Source organism: Haliotis rufescens, unplaced genomic scaffold, assembly GCF_023055435.1.
Source record: "Haliotis rufescens isolate VD_foot unplaced genomic scaffold, xgHalRufe1.0.p SCAF_5, whole genome shotgun sequence".
Lineage (NCBI taxonomy): Eukaryota > Metazoa > Mollusca > Gastropoda > Lepetellida > Haliotidae > Haliotis > Haliotis rufescens.
The window spans coordinates 51,256,188-51,275,631 of NW_025964223.1; the positions used below are offsets into that span (position 1 = coordinate 51,256,188).

Consider the following 19,444-nt stretch of genomic DNA (forward strand, 5'->3'; position numbering starts at 1 on the left):
TTGCCAAGATACAGAGGCAAAATACAGTATATTTAACTAGGAATAACATATTTTTTATATCTTGTCTTTTAGTTGCATCTTTTGCTATATAGGGGTGGTCGGGTAGCCTAGTGGTTAAAGCGTTCACTCTTCAAGCCGAAGACCCGGGTTCGATTCCCCACATGGGTACAATGTGTGAAGCCAATTTCTGGTGTACCCCGCCGTGATATTGCTGGAATATTGCTAACAGCGGCATAAAACCAAACTCACTCACTCACTTTTGCTATATATATTTAAAGTAATAATACGTGAAACAAATTTCTGTTGTCCCCTGCCGTGATATCGCAGGAATATTGCTAAAAGCGGCGTAAAACCATACTCACTCACTCACTAAAGTCATAATAACCATAAACTAAGCACTTTGGTGTATTACAGGTTGTTTTTTACACATGGAATACTTTGATAAGTCACCATGGGATTCTCCCAGTGGTCTTGTATTTCACTGGGGATCTTTTTACATTATTGTTCCTTTTTGTATTTTTGTTATAAAAACATGTATTTTGTGCTTTCTTGACCCAATTTTTGGACAGGAAATGTAAAAAAAAAACCAGTGTTTTTTTTAGTAGCAATTCCAAGAGCTACTTCTTGTTCTCTATTGACAAGTGGGTGTTAGAAATGGAGCTTGTCTTCAATCATTGGTTCACTATTTACTTTTAATTTTGCATAAGTTAGGGCAGATCCATATGTAAAAGAAGAAAAACTTCAAATGTTGATAAATTGCTTGCTCATATTACCCGGTAGTTTTTAAAATTGTTCTAATAACCCTGTTTGTCAGTGAGTGTTGCTATCGAGGACACGCTGGCGGGACCTACTCTGGCTGTGGAGGCAGGGGAGGGGCTGACAGCAGAGGAGTTGACGCTGGCACAGGAGGCCCTGCTGGTAATCTTGTTTATCAGTAAACACCCTGTAGCGAGTCTGTCCAGAATACGTCCCCAGTAACTGATGCTTCTTGTAAGAAGGAGGCGCTGCTGGTAACATTGTTTATCAGTAAACACCTTGTAGGGAGTCTGTCCAGAATACGTCCCCAGTAACTGATGCTTCTTGTAAGAAGCAGGCGCTGCTGGTAACATTGTTTATCAGTAAACACCTTGTAGGGAGTCTGTCCAGAATACGTCCCCAGTAACTGATGCTTCTTGTAAGAAGGAGGCCCTGCTGGTAATCTTGTTTATCAGTAAACACCCTGTAGCGAGTCTGTCCAGAATACGTCCCCAGTAACTGATGCTTCTTGTAAGAAGCAGGCGCTGCTGGTAACATTGTTTATCAGTAAACACCTTGAAGGGAGTCTGTCCAGAATACGTCCCCAGTAACTGATGCTTCTTGTAAGAAGGAGGCCCTGCTGGTAATCTTGTTTATCAGTAAACACCCTGTAGCGAGTCTGTCCAGAATACGTCCCCAGTAACTGATGCTTCTTGTTAGAAGCAGGCGCTGCTGGTAACATTGTTTATCAGTAAACACCTTGTAGGGAGTCTGTCCAGAATACGTCCCCAGTAACTGATGCTTCTTGTAAGAAGGAGGCGCTGCTGGTAATATTGTTTATCAGTAAACACCCTGTAGGGAGTCTGTCCAGAACAGGTCCCCAGTAACTGATGCTTCTTGTAAGAAGGAGGCCCTGCTGGTAACATTGTTTGTCAGTAAACACCCTGTAGGGAGTCTGTCCAGAATAGGTCCCGAGTAACTGATGCTTCTTGTAAGAACGAGGCGCTCCTGGTAACATTGTTTATCAGTAACACCCTGTAAGGAGTCTGTCAGAATATGTCCCCAGTAACTGATGCTTCTTGTAAGAACGAGGCGCTGCTGGTAAAATTGTTTATCAGTAAACATCCTGTAGGGAGTCAGTCCAGAATAGGTCCCCAGTAACTGATGCTTCTTGTAAGAACGAGGCGCTGCTGGTAACATTGTTTATCAGTAAACACCCTGTAGGGAGTCTGTCCAGAATAGGTCCCGAGTAACTGATGCTTCTTGTAAGAACGAGGCGCTCCTGGTAACATTGTTTATCAGTAAACACCCTGTAAGGAGTCTGTCCAGAATACGTCCCCAGTAACTGATGCTTCTTGTAAGAAGCAGGCGCTGCTGGTAACATTGTTTATCAGTAAACATCCTGTAGGGAGTCAGTCCAGAATAGGTCCCCAGTAACTGATGCTTCTTGTAAGAACGAGGCCCTCCTGGTAACATTGTTTATCAGTAAACACCCTGTAAGGAGTCTGTCCAGAATAGGTCCCGAGTAACTGATGCTTCTTGTAAGAACGAGGCGCTGCTGGTAACATTGTTTATCAGTAAACACCCTGTAGGGAGTCTGTCCAGAATAGGTCCCGAGTAATTGATGCTTCTTGTAAGAACGAGGCGCTGCTGGTAACATTGTTTATCAGTAACACCCTGTAAGGAGTGAGAAAAGAATTGAAGAAAGTACACAGACCATGGAGCCTTGAGTCCCCAGACACCCCATTATCTTGATATGATGTGAACACAATGACAGAATAACTATAACTCATATGATTAAACTTTGCTGTCTGAACAACCTTAATATCCATTTAGGCCGCATGCCCAAAGAGCATCCTAATTGTAGCATGACAACTATATCAAAAGAACTATAGTTTATAAGCTGTCAGTTCAATACTACTGCTATGGGACTTTTTGTCCCAGAATGTGATATAATTTATCTTCATAAAGGGGAAGTGTACACGCAAAAATCACTTTCTTTCTTTTTCTAAACAAAACGCAATTTTAGAATTAGTTAGTATCTGTGTTTGAAAATATACACTCATTTTTTTTCACAGTGAAAGTAGGAAGCTCACAATAGTGTTAAAATGATATGTCGTTATGAGGCCTTCGTTTTACGAGCGAAATAGGCCTGAGTTATCCCCCTTAGATTATGACGTAATTGGTGCCAATTCAACTGGGTCCCTGTCTATTCTCAACGCAAAAGATATCAAGGACCAGTTTGCGGTAAAACAACATGGTCTACGACACACTCCGGCGCAGTGGTGACTCAGCATAACACAATTCTGGCTGGCATCTGAGACGCTAGAATCACAAAACTGTACCTACACCACGTGAAGCCGCTCTAACAAAGCATGATGACGTCATAATGTTTATCAATTGGCACCAATGACGTCATATTGCAAGGGGCATAAGCCATGGTGTTTTTGTTATGGAAATAGAACACTTGGTAAATGTGAAAATTATAAATCGTTTTAATGCAAAAAATATGTTAATTAAATATGACACTTCTATGTTAACACTTTTAATGTGGAAAAAGTACAAGAAAAATTGGTTCATTTCCGTGTGAACTTGCCCTTTAACTGATGTGAGCATTGGTCCAACCTGTTGCTTCTGGTTTGGTTTCTGGCTCAGTGTCCACTGAAACAACTTGTGACATGGAGAGACAGAGCCATGCTGAAACACTTCCCTGGTTCCCCATCATTCAGAAACATTTGCTGCTGAATATCTTAAACTAGCACAGGTTTTGTAGTGATTGTAAGTTTAGAATAGCTTGAATAATAATGTTAGTTGTGTGAATCTGAAGATGGACGGCTGTTTGGTATTGGTTGATCAAAACAATTGTAATGGTAAACAAATCATTGTCATCAACAAAGTGAACATAGTAATTTTGACAACAGGAAGATATTAACGTGCAACTGTTTCATTTGAAGGCGAGAGTACAGGAGGCAGAGGCTAAGATTGACAATGTAACCAATAAGACCCCGGACAAACCCAAAGTTGCCGTCAAAGCAACTGAACCCAAGTCCAAGAAGAAGAACAAGACGGATACTGTTGAGGAGAAGAGGGATCTACAGAAGGAGAGGGCAGCCATCAAGGAACGCAGGGCAATGGAAAAACAGGTAGGAAGGGAGGAAGTGGGAGAAACAGGGGAAAATTTGGGGAAAAACAGGTAGGGTGGGGGCAGGAAGTGGGAGAAACAGGGGTATATTTGGGGAAAACAGGTAGGGTGGGGGCAGGAAGTGGGAGAAACAGGGGTATATTTGGGGAAAACAGGTAGGGTGGGGGGGAGGAAGTGGGAGAAACAGGGATATATTTAGGGAAAACAGGTAGGGTGGGGGGAGGAAGTGTGAGAAACAGGGGTACATGTGGGGAAAACAGGTAGGGTGGGTGGAGGAAGTGGAAGAAACAGGGGTATATTTGGGGAAAACAGGTAGGGTGGGGGGAGGAAGTGGGAGAAACAGGGGTATATTTGGGGAAAACAGGTAGGGTGTGAGAGAGGAAGTGGGAGAAACAGGGGTATATTTGGGGAAAACAGGTAGGGTTGGGGGGAGGAAGTGGGAGAAACAGGGGTATATTTGGGGAAAACAGTTGGGGGAGGGGGGGAGGAAGTGGGAGAAACAGGGATATATTTGGGCAAAACAGGTAGGGTGGGGGAAGGGTGGGAGAAACAGGGGTATATTTAGGGAAAACAGGTAGCTTGATGAAGAAAAAAGGAGTAGGGTATCAACCAGAGAAGAACATAGAGAGGATCGAGTTATAAGTACTGGTGTGAATGCTAGTTCTGTCCTTGTAGACTCTCATGTCTCTGCCCACAGCAACGCCTGCAGGAAGCAATGGCACTACAGGAGAAGATCAGAGCCAGAGAAGCGGAGAGGAAGACAAAAGAGGAAGAAGCCAGGAAGAAGGCAGAGGTAATATTGTTGTCAGATAGAAGGCTTTTCCTTGTAGACAAATGGAATGGTAACACATTAAAACATTACAGAATAATCTTTACTGCTATGTTCATTGAAAATGCTTCAAACCAACAGAATGAACAACTGAAATGTTAGTTAGTTTCTTGTGTCGGACATTTTCTGTTTTTCATCTAGGTACACACAAAACAAATCACCATTGTAGGTTATATACAGCTACTTTGATGCTCACTTTGTAGACGAGCATGATGCTGTCTGAGAGCATTGTGTTCTCAGTTGGTTCCGAAATGTGGGCACTAGACAGTGGAAAGAATTGATGCAAGAAACTGTGTAAAAAAACGCGACCCAGACATGAGTACCGATTTCAAGAGTACCCTGCACTATGCCACACAATCAACATTGTATCTTTTTATCTTGCATTATGTATGTCAAATTCACTCTGACACTGTACCGTTTCTCGAGTTAAAGAAGTGAACGTGTGAATAATTTCCCTTGGTCAGGTACTTAAGAGGACTCGAATGCCTAAGAGCTTTACAAGGCACAGGTGGTCCATTGGCACTGCTATGCAATTCATGATGAAGATGTAGACTCTGCTGATGATGTCATGGCAGATGATGAAATAATTAATCTCTAGGCCATGACCTGACAGTATCAGAATGTTTGTGTTTAGTATTGTACCTGTTGGCTTAAGGCGGACTCACACGGGTTGGCCTGTCGAATCTATATGCCAAATTCGACTGAGTCGTATCGTCTGAGTGATTGATAAATATGTGTTTTGCTTTAATCGACAAAAATAATTAAGTCATTTCAGATATTTGTATAGCAAAATATACTAACGACTCGACAGAAAACGAAGTGTAACTGCCAACTTCAATCCAACTGGAGGGCCTTCCCGCATATTGGTGTCCTGCTTTTGGATCTTTGGCTCAACTTTCAATAAGATATCGCCAAAACTTTCCTTAACCATGGGTTAACCATGAATTTCTAATTCTTTAATTAGATTGTTGTTCGCTCCATGCATGTCACGACGGAAAATCCAGTCCTTCGTCCAACAGCTTCTCTTTTTCTTAGCTTTGGCATTGACGTCTTCTTAATACAATATCGCGCAGTAGGTGACTGCTGCCATGTGTGCTTCAGACATTTTGATACCATGGAAAAAAACTACTTTGAGATATCATGAGATCGACACTCAATCAGCAGATCAAATCGTGTGAGTGGTAGCAAATCGATTAGTCGATATTTGTTACAATCACCGAACATGTTGTACAATATATGGAAATCGGCATGTCAGTACGACATGTCGACCCGTGTGAGTCGCGCTTTAGTGGCATACACTTTTGGTCTCTGTTTTGTTGTATAATGTAGCAAACACGTCTGCACTGTCTATGTAGGACTTGGCCGAGGAGATGGAGGACCTAAGGAAAGAGGAGGAGGAGATCCAGCAAGCTGAGGATGACGCTCGACTCCAAGTAGCCATGGCCAGGAAAATAGAACGTGAGGCTCGAGATCGAAGGAGGAAGGAGGATCTGGAGAGGAAGAAGCAAGAAGCCATACGGAGAAGAGAGAAGGAGAAGGATATGATAGAAGCAGCCAGGCTGAAGGAGGCCGAGATGCTGCAGAGAATTGCTGACAACGAGATGAAGAGGAGACTGGAAGAAGAAGAGAAGTTTAAGAGAGAGGAAGAGGAGAGAGCAGCGCAGGAGAAGTATGAGGTGAGGAATGAGAAGAGAGTGATGGAAGTTCTCACACTCAGGTCGCTGTACTGTGTATAGTGCAGATTTAGGTTGCCTGGGATGATGTGTTCATCCTGTTTGGGATAGTATTGGGAATTGGTTGTAAAATCATGAATGTTGATGGGATCATCACAACTGACTGATCATCAAAATGAATCGGTTAGTGTCATTCTGGTGTTTTTCAATGTTAAGTTCAGTAAAACTACATGACACGTAACAAAACCAAACACAAATACTTACTTCAACATTTCATTTTTAAATAGAATACTGGACTCTCTACCACTATATTCTCCAAGTATTAAGTATTATTAAGGTAGTTGGCTTCTCTACCACTATATTCTCCAAGTACTAAGTATTATTAAGGGAGTTGGCTTCTCTACCACTATATTCTCCAAGTACTAAGTATTATTAAGGTAGTGAATAAACCTTAACAAAAGCCTGAGTTGAGAACTTGAGAGAGGGGAGAAAATCATGTTTGATTTTGAAAAATTGCAGTTAGATTGCATGGTCATTTGGACCTCCAATCAGTCTTCGATTATTTCAATTAATCGCATCATCACTAGCTGTGAATCCTGTTGATGGCCTCTGTAACTGTCCTTGATGTGACTTAATCCACCATTCATCCACTGTCTACAAGCTTTTCCTGTGTCTGCATTGTGCAGGAGGAGATGAGACAGGCCCAGAGGGAGGCGGAGGAGGAGGAACTGAGGATGAGGGAGCTGGAGAAGGAGGTGAGGAGAAGTATCACCTTTCTTGTTTTATATCCTCATGGTTAAAAGGAGATTTTGTCAGTAAAGCACAACTGTGATAGGACTTTGATTAGGAATCAGGGCCTCAATGACAGAGCTGGAGAAGGAGATGAGGAGAAGTATCACCTTTCTTGTTTCACAAATCAGAAGAGGGGATTTTGCCAGTATAGTGTAAATCAGTGTTCCATTCCCATAATTTCATTGCTATTTACCTTTCAAGAACAATGGAAGCCGTTTGGGTGGACAATCGAGACTGACGCTCTTGAGTTTTGTATTAATTTGGATACACATAGGGAATCTCACCCGAGTGTCTTTTGATATCAAATATCAAACTCGTGTCATTCTTCCAACTTTTTCAGTTTGTAGACAGTAATAAGCAGTGTCTTAAGTGTAAAAAGTACTGCTAACAGATTCAGTAGTAGAGCCATTAGTGATGTCATTTGGTTGTGACGTCATGGTAACCAGAATGGTCTGCAAAGCATTGTGATGCAATTTCATTGCAGCAATATCTACAATGTGAGATCGCTTGATCTCACCCAAGTGATATATCCTGTGAGAGCCAGTTTTTGATGATAGTGAAGATTATCATGTGAGATTGATTCTTTCCTGTGGCACTGATATGCTGTCATAAGAAAAATATACGAAACACAAATATACTTATGAGACAGGAATACTGTAAGAGGGTAAAATCCAACACTAGAGAAGAGTTAGTAGAAACTCTCACTCTCATTGATAATCTGTATGGGATAGAGGTGAAGTGAAAAGTTTTGACATCGCGATCAAGACTAGCAATGCTAGTCCGGAATTATACTGGCTTTACAGTCCTAGTCCACTGAGATACCAAGCAACAGTTTAACATGAATGTCCCACTCAGACACAGTCCTTGTTTTATCTTCATAATGCCGAGCACAGGCAGGGAAACAACAAGTACCATTTTTTAACATCTTTTTGTATGATGTGGCCGGGGATCAAGGTAATGGTGAGTGAGCATGATGAAATGTTGGTGTATCTTGTGTATACAGGCGGAGGAAGAGGCGATGCAGCGGTTGGTTGAGGAGAGGGAGAATGCGGTGAGACGCAGGTGGAAGCTAAAGCAACTGGCACGGCAGATTGAGGAAGAGGAGCGGAAAAAGAGGTTTGCCATGGCTCATACTTATAAGGAATACACACAGTGTTACATGTCAATTTCCAAATTGAAATAATTATAACCCAGAAATCTTTCCGTAAAGGAATTTACTGTGAAACCAATAAACAACAAAGAAATGGTATACAATAAACAATTGTAGTATGTAATTGACTAGGTTTACAGAGGAATACAAGTTACTGCAGAGTAATTACACTGGCAAAAAGTTTAATAATATTCACCTATTAGCAACTGTGGTCAAGGTTCCAATATAGGCCTTATAAAGCTGGATATCCATGATGAAAAATGATCTTCACACTACTGCTGGTCTGGATGTAATGTGAGATGCAAGAGCAACATTCTTGCAACATCAACTTGTGTCGGTCCCTTACTTCAGGTTTCCTTCAACAGAGTTGAAATGTCTTCTGTGTGTTACAGAGAGGCAATGCTGTTGGAAGAATATAGACTGGAAGAGGAGAAGAAGGCGCGGGAGCTGGAGGAAGAGATGAATAGGGAGGAAGAGAAGAAGAGGTTTGAGGAAGTAAGTTGCACCAAAATATTATTTGAGGTGGGAGACCATGTAAAGCTGCTGTCTGTGTTAACATATGGGAGTTATATAGAATACTAAACAAGCTCCCATGTACTAACAATGTTATGAAACGAGTGAATAGTTCTGGTATCTGACGAGCGAAATTATTGCCAAAGTAAAACTTCCTTTGATTCCTTGACCCTTCAAACGTGTAGACTGCAGTGTCACTAAGCCTCAACTGTTGTGTTCAGCTTCAGCGGATGGAGGCTGAGGCTAGGGAGACGATGAGACACGAGCTGGAACGTCGACGAGAGTGGGCTCAGAAACGTCGGGAAGTGAACCTGGAGCGGCGTGGGAATCTGGACAATGTCCGGCACGGTCAGGGCATTACACGGGCGTGGGTGTTCTCCTACTTCATGGAGTGGCCCAGGGAGTCCTACAACAAGTGAGTTGCTCCACCCAGTGATGGGCAGATCCAGGCTGTCAGCATCTTGTCTGACTACTCAAAGCAGTCATCTTTAACCATATTTACTGTATACATACTGATATTCTTGTGAGTGAATTGGACCTCTTTCAACAATATTTCAGTCTGTGACGTTATCCACTCATCAAGCATGTCGTATGATTGTTTGTTTTTGCTGTGTTAAACATGAGAATTAGACGCGGAAATAATATAATTTTGACAGAAACAAATAACTCCATGTATATAGAAAGGGAGCCCCAGTAAAATGGGAGAATCAGAACCTGAGGAAAATCTAGACTTGCTTCATTTAAGAATTTGCATTAGATTAGGGCTGGGCGGAAGGGAAAATAATATGTTTCAGGCACTGTGAGAGAGATTAACATGAGGATCTATTATAGTCCGAAGCTTCTTATTGTCTAGTGAGATCAGCTTGTACAAGTCCATACTAAGACCTACATCTACTGAAAATAATTTCAAAATACAAATTCATGGTAGTAGACTCACAGACTGGTGTTTCAATAAGATCACAGTGTATGTTTTCTAAACGTGCGAGGAAAGCCCGAAGAGTTATATGGATATCAAGACTTGGGATGCAGGGGAGAGCAAGACTGGGGATGCAGGGGAGAGCAAGACTGGAGATGCAGGGGAGAGCAAGACTGGGGATGCAGGGGAGAGCAAGACTGGGGATGCAGGGGAGAGCAAGACTGGGGATGCAGGGGAGAGCAAGACTGGAGATGCAGGGGAGAGCAAGACTGGAGATGCAGGGGAGAGCAAGACTGGGGATGCATGGGAGAGCAAGACTGGGGATGCAGGGGAGAGCAAGACTGGGGATGCAGGGGAGAGCAAGACTGGAGATGCAGGGGAGAGCAAGACTGGGGATGCAGGGGAGAGCAAGACTGGGGATGCAGGGGAGAGCAAGACTGGGGATGCAGGGGAGAGCAAGACTGGAGATGCAGGGGAGAGCAAGACTGGGGATGCAGGGGAGAGCAAGACTTGGGATGCAGGGGAGAGCAAGAATGGGGTTGCAGGGGAGAGCAAGACTGGGGATGCAGGGGAGAGCAAGACTGGGGATGCAGGGGAGAGCAAGACTGGGGATGCAGGGGAGAGCAAGACTGGAGATGCAGGGGAGAGCAAGACTGGGGATGCAGGGGAGAGCAAGACTGGGGATGCAGGGGAGAGCAAGACTGGAGATGCAGGGGAGAGCAAGACTGGGGATGCAGGGGAGAGCAAGACTGGGGATGCAGGGGAGAGCAAGACTGGAGATGCAGGGGAGAGCAACCCCTTTTTCATCTTCATGAGGCAAGGGAGTTAACTGCCTATATAATTCTAGCCTCCACCCTTGCCAAACTAGGCTGGAACTATGGAGTTATATTTTGGCTGGCCTAAAGAGCCTATGCATAGTCCAATCAAAGTAGCGTAATGAAATCAACATCTGGTTCATAAACTGCTGAGCAGATTTCCATACATTGCAGGATTTGCAAAGCTAACTTGACGTTTTCAAACAAGGTGCTCACGTGATTTGGTGTACTTTGCGAAATAAGACCCATTTTATTACGATATTGATCTTGATTATCAATCAGATTGTCTTGCTTGGTTGCCGTCATTTTGTTTGAAGCAAATGCAAGTGATATGAGAAGTGGAATCTGATTGGTCAGTAGGAGGGACACAGAAGGGACAAAACTCGTGATAGCCGCAGGGGGCACTATGATCAAGCCCAGAAATGCCAGCCTCGTTTGGCAAGGGTGGAGACAGGAATTTTACTCCCTTGATCCAGGATAATGCACTCTTTCTGAAGCATCCCTAACACTTATACATTTCAGATTCGGAAAGGGAATCTGACTGTACAAGTAGCTAATTCATTTGGGAATAGTTTTAGGAAAATTAACACACCTGCAAAACAAAGATTGCTACCCAGTTAATTTGCATTCAGCTACACTTGTATGTGAAGTTGTGATGACAAGAGGCACCCCTCCTTGCCTACAGTTGTATCTGTGATTGTATCTGTGATTGTATCTGAAGTGATTTTTTTCAGATTAATGGGTGAGGACCATCAATATTCCAAGATGCAAGCATTCTCTCACAAACCCAAACCCGCAGAAGAGAAGCCCCCAGCTGAGAAGCCAGCGGAAGTGCAAGCCCCAGAAGAAATACCTCTTGAACTGGAGGAGATAGTTGATCCACCACCAAGCTGAGGTCAGGTCCTGTAGAACTCCAGCTGCAATAGTGGTCTTACCAAAACACGATCTGATATTCTCTGTTGCTGAAAACATTCAAGAGTCTTGTCATCACTATTTCTGGGCTATAACCATTGTAGGCCTGAACGTCTCTTATGATTCTTCTCTCCATGTTTTCTTTATCTCCATGAGATGCTGCAAACGTTGATAACTATTTGGGTGGATTATATTTGTCTGTGGCCCAGATTTCTCTTTTAGGTCTCCTGAGATCTTACTATATAAAAAAATGGCCTCCTTGAGACTGTCTTACCCTTGGTTGTTTGCTTGTTTGTTTGTTGTTTAACGCCGCACTCAGCAATATTCCAGCTATATGATGGCGGTCTGTCAATAATCGAGTCTGGAACAGACAATTCTGTGATTGACATCATGAGCATCGATCTACGCAATTGGGATACAATGACATGCATCAACCAAGTCAGCGAGCCTGACCACCCACCTGTTAGTCGCCTCTTACGACAAGCATGGGTTGCTGAAGATCAATTCGAACCCGGATCTTCACGGGTGTCTTTCTCATCAATCTGTGAGATCATGTCATGCCTAGGGGTGCAAGAACTGCTGGAATATGCAGCTCTTGATTGAACACAAAGGATGACAAGGTCAGTAAGTGGGCCTCAGCCTTGGGTCCATGTTATATTATATTAAGTATGTTATGTATCACCTCTTATGACAAGCGGTGGAGCACTGGAGACCGACCTATTGAACCCTGGCTTCCCACTGGGGCTAGACATTTTCCTTTGAATTTATTGCTGAGTCGAGAATTGCCTATTGGAGAATAAGGTCATGGACTTGGACAGTCCTCATTAAATTTGAAAGACAGCAAGTATGGATCAAGCAAGCCAGATTCATAAAAAAATATAAAAGATGTATAGAGAACAGTCTCATATATTTTGAAATACAGTTGATATTATTGTGTACAATATCTTTCGGCAATATTCTTACTTCTGTGGTAAAGCGTGGATGTGTTCGATCTCAGATTTGTTTTACTGTAATTGCTATGCTTGTAATACAACCTGCATGTCTACATTGAGTGATGGGTCTTCACATCTATTTCCAAATGTTGAAAAGTGGTAATCTGCGGATGTATCGCAGCTACAGTGCAACTGATTGTTAGTGCTGAGTGAAGGGTAATATTGTCTGAAACATCACTTTAATCAGGCTAGCTGGTTCAATATATGACTGAAAAGGAAAAATTAAAGTAAATCTCCTCTTTCACATCTTTTCCAAAATACTTTGTAGAATAATTATTTTTCAATGGCTTTGGAAAATACTTGTTTGGTCAAATCACAATAACAACCTCAGTTTGGAACTGCTGATTTGATGCTGTACGTCTGGTTCCAAATTTGATTTAGTGTGGTTATATCTGCAAGTAATCTAGCTCTTCTTTGAAAACACAGTATATGTTTATCTCCTAATTTGAAAAAAAGTTATAGTGGGAATATTTTAAGCCAAGTTAGTATTTGTTAGAGTCAGCCCAATGAGTGAGGGAGTGAAAGAGAGCCAGTCAGCAAAATGAATGTGACCTGTAGACAATTGAGCAAAACTAGTGGTTGACGGCATGAGCATGAGTTTTAATATGATGACACCCCATGAACATGGTCACATTATGTAACCATTTGATTGTCATTTTTATTTGGCTCTTACGACAAGCACGAGATATCGGGACATAATGGCCCTTTGTCCTCATATCTGAGTATTAAGAACAAAAATCATTCTGTAATAAGAAAATTATGCACAAATGGTATTTGTGACATTATTTTGTCATACCTGAACAACTTCAGGCATCACAGCTCTAAACTGTACAAGTATTCATACATACGTGGTCACAGGGTCATATATACTGTGCTAGGAATGTCTACAAGTTTGTCAACAATTGTCCAAAGTGATGTCCTAGATGGGGTTTCTTCGTCACACTGGACAGGCAAAGCTAATCTGTGATATGATGTGTTATTGTTGTATCTGTTAATGAAGGTCTACCATTGTTGTTACATGAAGTCCATTGTCAGACCCACTGGTGGAGTTCCAGACAACTTGTTTTGTTATCTGTATCTGTATCACATATATTATTTCCTTATTCTGCCTATCACCATCATTTTTATTTCTTTAAATAAAATTTTCTTGTCATAAATGTGTTCATTATTTTGGGGTTGGGCAGACTCTTCTTCACCTAAATTACCAGGTTAAACATCATGTTTAACTCATAACAGTATCGGCAGTCTGAAAATCATAGGGACTGTCTCAGGAGAATGAAAATTGGTGTTCGATCCCCAGACGTGTCATCCCAAAAGACGTTAAAAGAGGGTACTTCTTGTTACCCTGCCTGGGGCTCGACATTAAAGGGATAAAACAAGTACTCTTTGTTTGCTGAGTGCAGCGTTAAACATCAAACAATCTTCCAGCTATATGATGGCGGCCTGTAAATAATCAAGTCTGGACCAGACACTCCAGTGATTGATGTCATGAGCATCGATCCACGCAATTGGGATACGATAATGCACCAACCAAGTCAGCGAGCTTGACCACCCGATCCCATTAGTCGCCTCATACGACAAACAAGGACTGGTCAGCTCGGAGACAGTATGCTCTATCTGAGTGGGGTATCCATGTTAAACTGCGGCATGGTATATCAGTCGGCTAGCACTTTCAAACCAGCATTAGCCAGGAATAGTACAAGCAGCAACACACACACCCGATCCCGTTAGTCGCCTCGACAAACCAGTGATTGATATTAAGAGCAACATCCCAACTGGGGTATGATGAATGACATACAATCAACCAAGTCACCAAGCCCGACTACCTGATCTATTTAGTTGCCCTAAGACAATCATTGACGGCTGTGTAATTTTCAAACCCAGATTCCCTACGGATAAAGCATGTTTGGCAGTATCCTAAGTTTGTTCTCTGCAATGATTATCTTACTATTAAATATATTTTATGTAAGAGAAAGAAACCAGTTGCAGCCTTGATGAGGATGGATTTAAACTACCATACCATAATATGGCATCTTAGACAAAGATTTAACTTTGTCCTTGGTTTACAAAATGACCTGCTCTGAATTTCAACAAGAGGACAAAGTCATTTATATCCCCCGTAATGGTAAATACTTGTCATGAACTAGTTATATATATATTGTTGCCAGGGAAACTCAAACATTTTTTTTTTTTAAATCCCAAACTATCAGAATGCACCAGTTCACCACTAACCCTATCTTTGTGACAAGAATGGTGAAATAAAATTGTACAGTTTTCACGGCTCTGGAAACGACATCTCCGGCAAAATGCATTGTAGGGGATAAAAAAATATAATGCTTTATTTGTCTTTTTTTTAATACAAATGTTATATAACTTTTATTTCAAGATAATATTAGGATGTTTCTTGTACTCCTGCATCTTGAAATACTGATGAAAATAATCTGCTTACGAGAAAACTAAATTGTTATGGCTTTGGCAAGACCTCCTTGTGTAAGGACACATTTATGATGTCCCCTATCTTAAATATAACAAAGTTTTAAACAAATCAGAAATAAAATATGTTTAATAAGCAAATAATATTTGACACCACTATAACATGTAGATCTACAAGTTTAGTCAGCTAAGAAAATACATCAACATCTATTCATATACATTGATAAACTCTATTGTCAATGAGAGGATAGACACAAACAGATCTACAAGCACAGCTATGTTTTTTCAGTTATAGCAATAAGTATACATGGACATAATCTATTTTCAATGAGCATATAGAATATTCTGGTACACCATCTTGGCAGTGTTGATATGTACAGTGATCACATCATACTGTCATAAATTACATAAATAAAAAACAGGAATAAATAGTTAAAATTGTATGTTACAGTTCACAACCTTGGAATGGAATGTTTGTCTGAGATATTCTCTCAAGACTCATGACGAAGTACACGCATTGATAAAAAATACTGTGTAATACACTTGTAAAATACGTGTGGAAACAGCAAAACCAGGATTCTATGTTTGAAATACTGTAATTGTACCCTTCGCTGTAGAAAGTTCAAAATCTAAAATATCGTCAATAATTCATTTGGCTATAATAATTAATAATGAAATTTTCATTCAATCATAACCAATCATCCCACCTCGCATCATGTTGCTGTCCCTAGGTTCCTGAAGATGAAAAAGTGCAAATATGCTGCGTTCTTTCTTTACTGGATGAGTGAGTGAGTGAGTTTGGTTTTATGCCGCTTTTAGCAATATTCCAGCAATATCACGGTGGGGGACACCAGAAATGGGCTTCACACATTGTACCCATGTCGGGGATCGAACCCGGGTCTTGGGCGTGACAAGCGAATGCTTTAACCACTAGGCTACCCGACCGCCCCTTACTGGATGACATACAACAGATATATAGTCCTACCTAACATCCATGCTTCATCACTTTCATCACCTGTTCATGTTGGGGGAAAAAATGTGTTTAAAAATAAACAAATGCATCACATTGTAAAAGAATTTGCATGAAAACCTAATAATTAATTCACTTTTGCCTTTTTTATTTTTGTCTTGAAGATCTCAAATCCTATACATGACCAACTCAACTACCTTTTGAGAAATAAAATATGCCAAGCATTGCCTACAGTTATGTGAGCATGAAAAATACATGTAGCTTGAGCGTTCTTACATAACAAATCACGCCATCTGTTGTGGTTGGTATTTTCTTTTTAACTCTGCTCCAACTATTATCCGATGTCTCATATATAATTATAGTTTTCAAACATGGAATCCTGGCAAGCTACTGGACGGATCTTGTTTTTTTACAAGCTACAGTGTAGCTAGACATTGTACAACGTGCATCTACATGACCTAAGTGTTCTCATAGTGTCACAACTACGGCAATCATACAGTTCCTACAGACACTCACTGTGATGACCTCCACTCATGTTAACCCTCACCTTCCTCTGTAGCTCTTGTTTTCCTCCTGTACCTTGGCAGACAGGTCGAGAACCCAACCCAACAAATAACACTTGTCTGGCCTTATACTGGCCTTCGAATACATCCTCTGATGAAGAATTAAACAAGACATACTGATAACCAGAAGTTAAACAGCCAACTGTTCTTGCGTGATGGTGTCAAAACGAACATTTGGCAGCTCAACCCGTACACTATATTTGTGACATTTTTGAGGAGAGATGATCATGTGTTTGTTGTTGTGGGGATCACTACTGGCACAGTTTCACCAGGAGCATGTCCAGGCCTATCAGGAGGTTGTGATTGCTAACGGAGGACACACGACGGAGAGCAGAGACAGGGTGACATTACGCTGCAGAGTCCAGTTCCAGTCGAAATTGCTTTCATGGGGTGTACAAGGTCTCTGTGAACACATCTGCCACAACATGCAACAGATTCGATACCACAACCATACTTTTTTAACTCTCATTAAAATCAGATCTTAGTTCTCGCTATCGCTAAACAAAGATCTGAGGACATCCCATTACGCGTCACGTCAGAACAACCTTTCATCTGACCAATCAAAGCGTCGCATACCAGATCTTGAAAGTGACAGTCAGAATGTATTTTCTAATCATGCAACCTCGGAAACGTTAACACGGGGTATTCCGAACGACAGTTACAGTACGTAGGAAGCACTGCCATACACTCTCAACCATACATTAGACATTCCGGAATGTTCGTTTGTTAAGTTTTCAAAATACTAATCAAGAACTGTGTCAATATTTTTTTCAAGCGTAGTCTGAAATGGAAGTCGCCAGGTTGAAACGAGTGGTGTAAAGCTCAAGAAAGCTGCTTTCTAATTGGCTAATGTCAACTTCTTGTTAGTCATTTTAGTGGTCGGTCAAAGTTCGCGAAAGGTCGTCCTGACATGACCGGTAATGGGATGTCCTCAGATCTTTGTTTAGTGGCAGCGAGAACTTAGATCTGATTTTAATGAGATTGTACTTTTTTTGATGTGAAAATGTGACCCAATAATGCTCTTTCCAACTTTTCCGTTCTCCTGCATGGTGATCTGGGATGACTGGACAGCGTTTTGCTAAGTATTGGTAAGTTTAAGAACAATGACACATGTTTTTGAATCTTGTAAAAATGTTAATATATTTGGGATAAATAAAAATCGGACTATGCTTAACTTTTGGTTATGAGTATATGTGCTACACATCTCCACAGACTTGTGTCCGAGAGTGGACAATATTCATGGAGGTCAGTTTGATGTTCAAAATGTTTCATAAAGGAGACAGTTTTCTCTGTTACTATGAGCTGAGAAGTCCACACTGATTTCACTCCATGAAGCCAGAAGCTTTGATATACAGCAAGCTCAAACATGGCGTACATCTCCCACATGCTCAGTACACAAACATCCACAACTAGAAAAACTAAAACATATTTGTACATTTATAAACAGATACATATATGCAAATGAAAAAGACATTCAAAGTGACAAAGTTCACACATTTCAAATTCATCATGTTCAGTATGAAGATCTACCTGCAAACAATCAGCCACATACAAAACTTGTTGTTCAAGAAACTTCTGACACAAAATGTTCACAAACTGTACAGAAATGCAAAACAATTAATTTCATTGAGAAAAAATAATTTTTTCTTAAACTCACATCATATCACAATTTACATATTTTGATTGAAAAGAGAAATATCTCATTAAAACAAACACAAAGAACATTTGGACACGTAAGTATCACACAATCTGGAATATCTGCAACTGTGATAGTATTGGTCACCTCAAAACAAGCAGAAAGTGATAGATTATTATGTTCATTTCTGGAAGGAATGCAATCCGCAGCCGCCATCACAACCATCATCAACACAACCAGCAATGTATTACAGACACATCTTGACATTGAGCTTTAAAATATTTGTCACAATTGTAGAAATAAATACTCTACTTTCCCTTTATTGCAATCATGTAATTGGAATGTTACAAGAATATATGAATTATCTGTTTATACTGAACGTCTAAAAACCTTTGTTTAACTAGCATCATGAGACGCCATAACATGAACGAGGACATCACAACCTGAAAGGCATATTGCAAATAGTCACAACCTTAAGTTGGTTCTGAGATATGTATTCTGGGCTTGTCAGAGGTGAGGTAGAAATCAATTACCTGTTTAAGCTCTTATGGTTCTTGTTGTAAGGTGTACCATTATTTTCAAATAAAAACATCTGTGCTTAGAGGGGTGGAGGGTAGAGGGGAGGAGGGAGTCGTGGGTGGGTGCGGTATGGGGATGGGAAGATAGAGATACACATTATACACACAGATAATGGATTCTGCTTTCCCCTCGGATAAGCAAAGACATGAATGGCAGTATGTAACTCTGAAAATAGCATGTCAACAAATCCATACTAAAGTACGAATTTTAGTCCCGTTACTATATATCTGGCTTTGTTTCGCACATCATACACATGGACACTATGGTAGCATTATCACGTCTTCTGCACTCCAGCACCTCTGTCACCACATCTTGTGGAGACAGCAATAAGAAATCCAGTAACTTAATTTTTCTCTCTTAAGATTATGTTACTTGTTTTTCCATCAAACAAAGTGTGCTAGAGGTATGAACGCCACACTGTACTTGACTGTTCCCTGCATGAAAATGCACAGTAATTCTACTATGTTCATCTAGTTTCATTTCTATTCCCTGCTTCTACTATTCATGATTCATAATTCTTGAGAAATTAAGTCAATGGCAACCACAAAGAAATACTGAATTCTCTCTGGCAATTAAAACTCAGAAAAATGAGAAATTGTTTTTTTGAGTGTCAGTCTTCTTTGCTATGGCGAAAAGAGCACGCGCAGCTACTCAGGGATGCAGGATACACAGGTCTTGTTCATATTCTTATCACTATTTTGTTATTAATAATTAGTGAGTGAATATTAAAATTATGGTTTTACCAGATGCAAAATATTGCATCCACAATGTCTGCATCCTATATTCATAACAAC

At 40.9% G+C, this 19,444-nt stretch overlaps 1 protein-coding gene across 3 annotated transcripts in view; it reads left to right on the forward strand.

The window, feature by feature from the left end:
• LOC124126704 (enolase-phosphatase E1-like) overlaps positions 1 to 11,877 on the forward strand; it is a 47,175-nt gene extending 35,298 nt beyond the window's left edge. For all 3 annotated transcript variants that reach the window (XM_046490210.2, XM_046490218.2, XM_046490226.2), the window contains 9 exons: positions 815 to 918; positions 3,690 to 3,878; positions 4,575 to 4,670; positions 6,062 to 6,382; positions 7,066 to 7,134; positions 8,175 to 8,287; positions 8,714 to 8,816; positions 9,056 to 9,249; positions 11,300 to 11,877. In XM_046490210.2, the coding sequence (XP_046346166.2) occupies positions 815 to 918; positions 3,690 to 3,878; positions 4,575 to 4,670; positions 6,062 to 6,382; positions 7,066 to 7,134; positions 8,175 to 8,287; positions 8,714 to 8,816; positions 9,056 to 9,249; positions 11,300 to 11,459 (1,349 nt within the window). In that variant the 3' untranslated portion in view covers positions 11,460 to 11,877. The remainder of the gene's footprint in view (positions 1 to 814; positions 919 to 3,689; positions 3,879 to 4,574; positions 4,671 to 6,061; positions 6,383 to 7,065; positions 7,135 to 8,174; positions 8,288 to 8,713; positions 8,817 to 9,055; positions 9,250 to 11,299) is intronic.
• Positions 11,878 to 19,444: the final 7,567 nt, after the last annotated feature.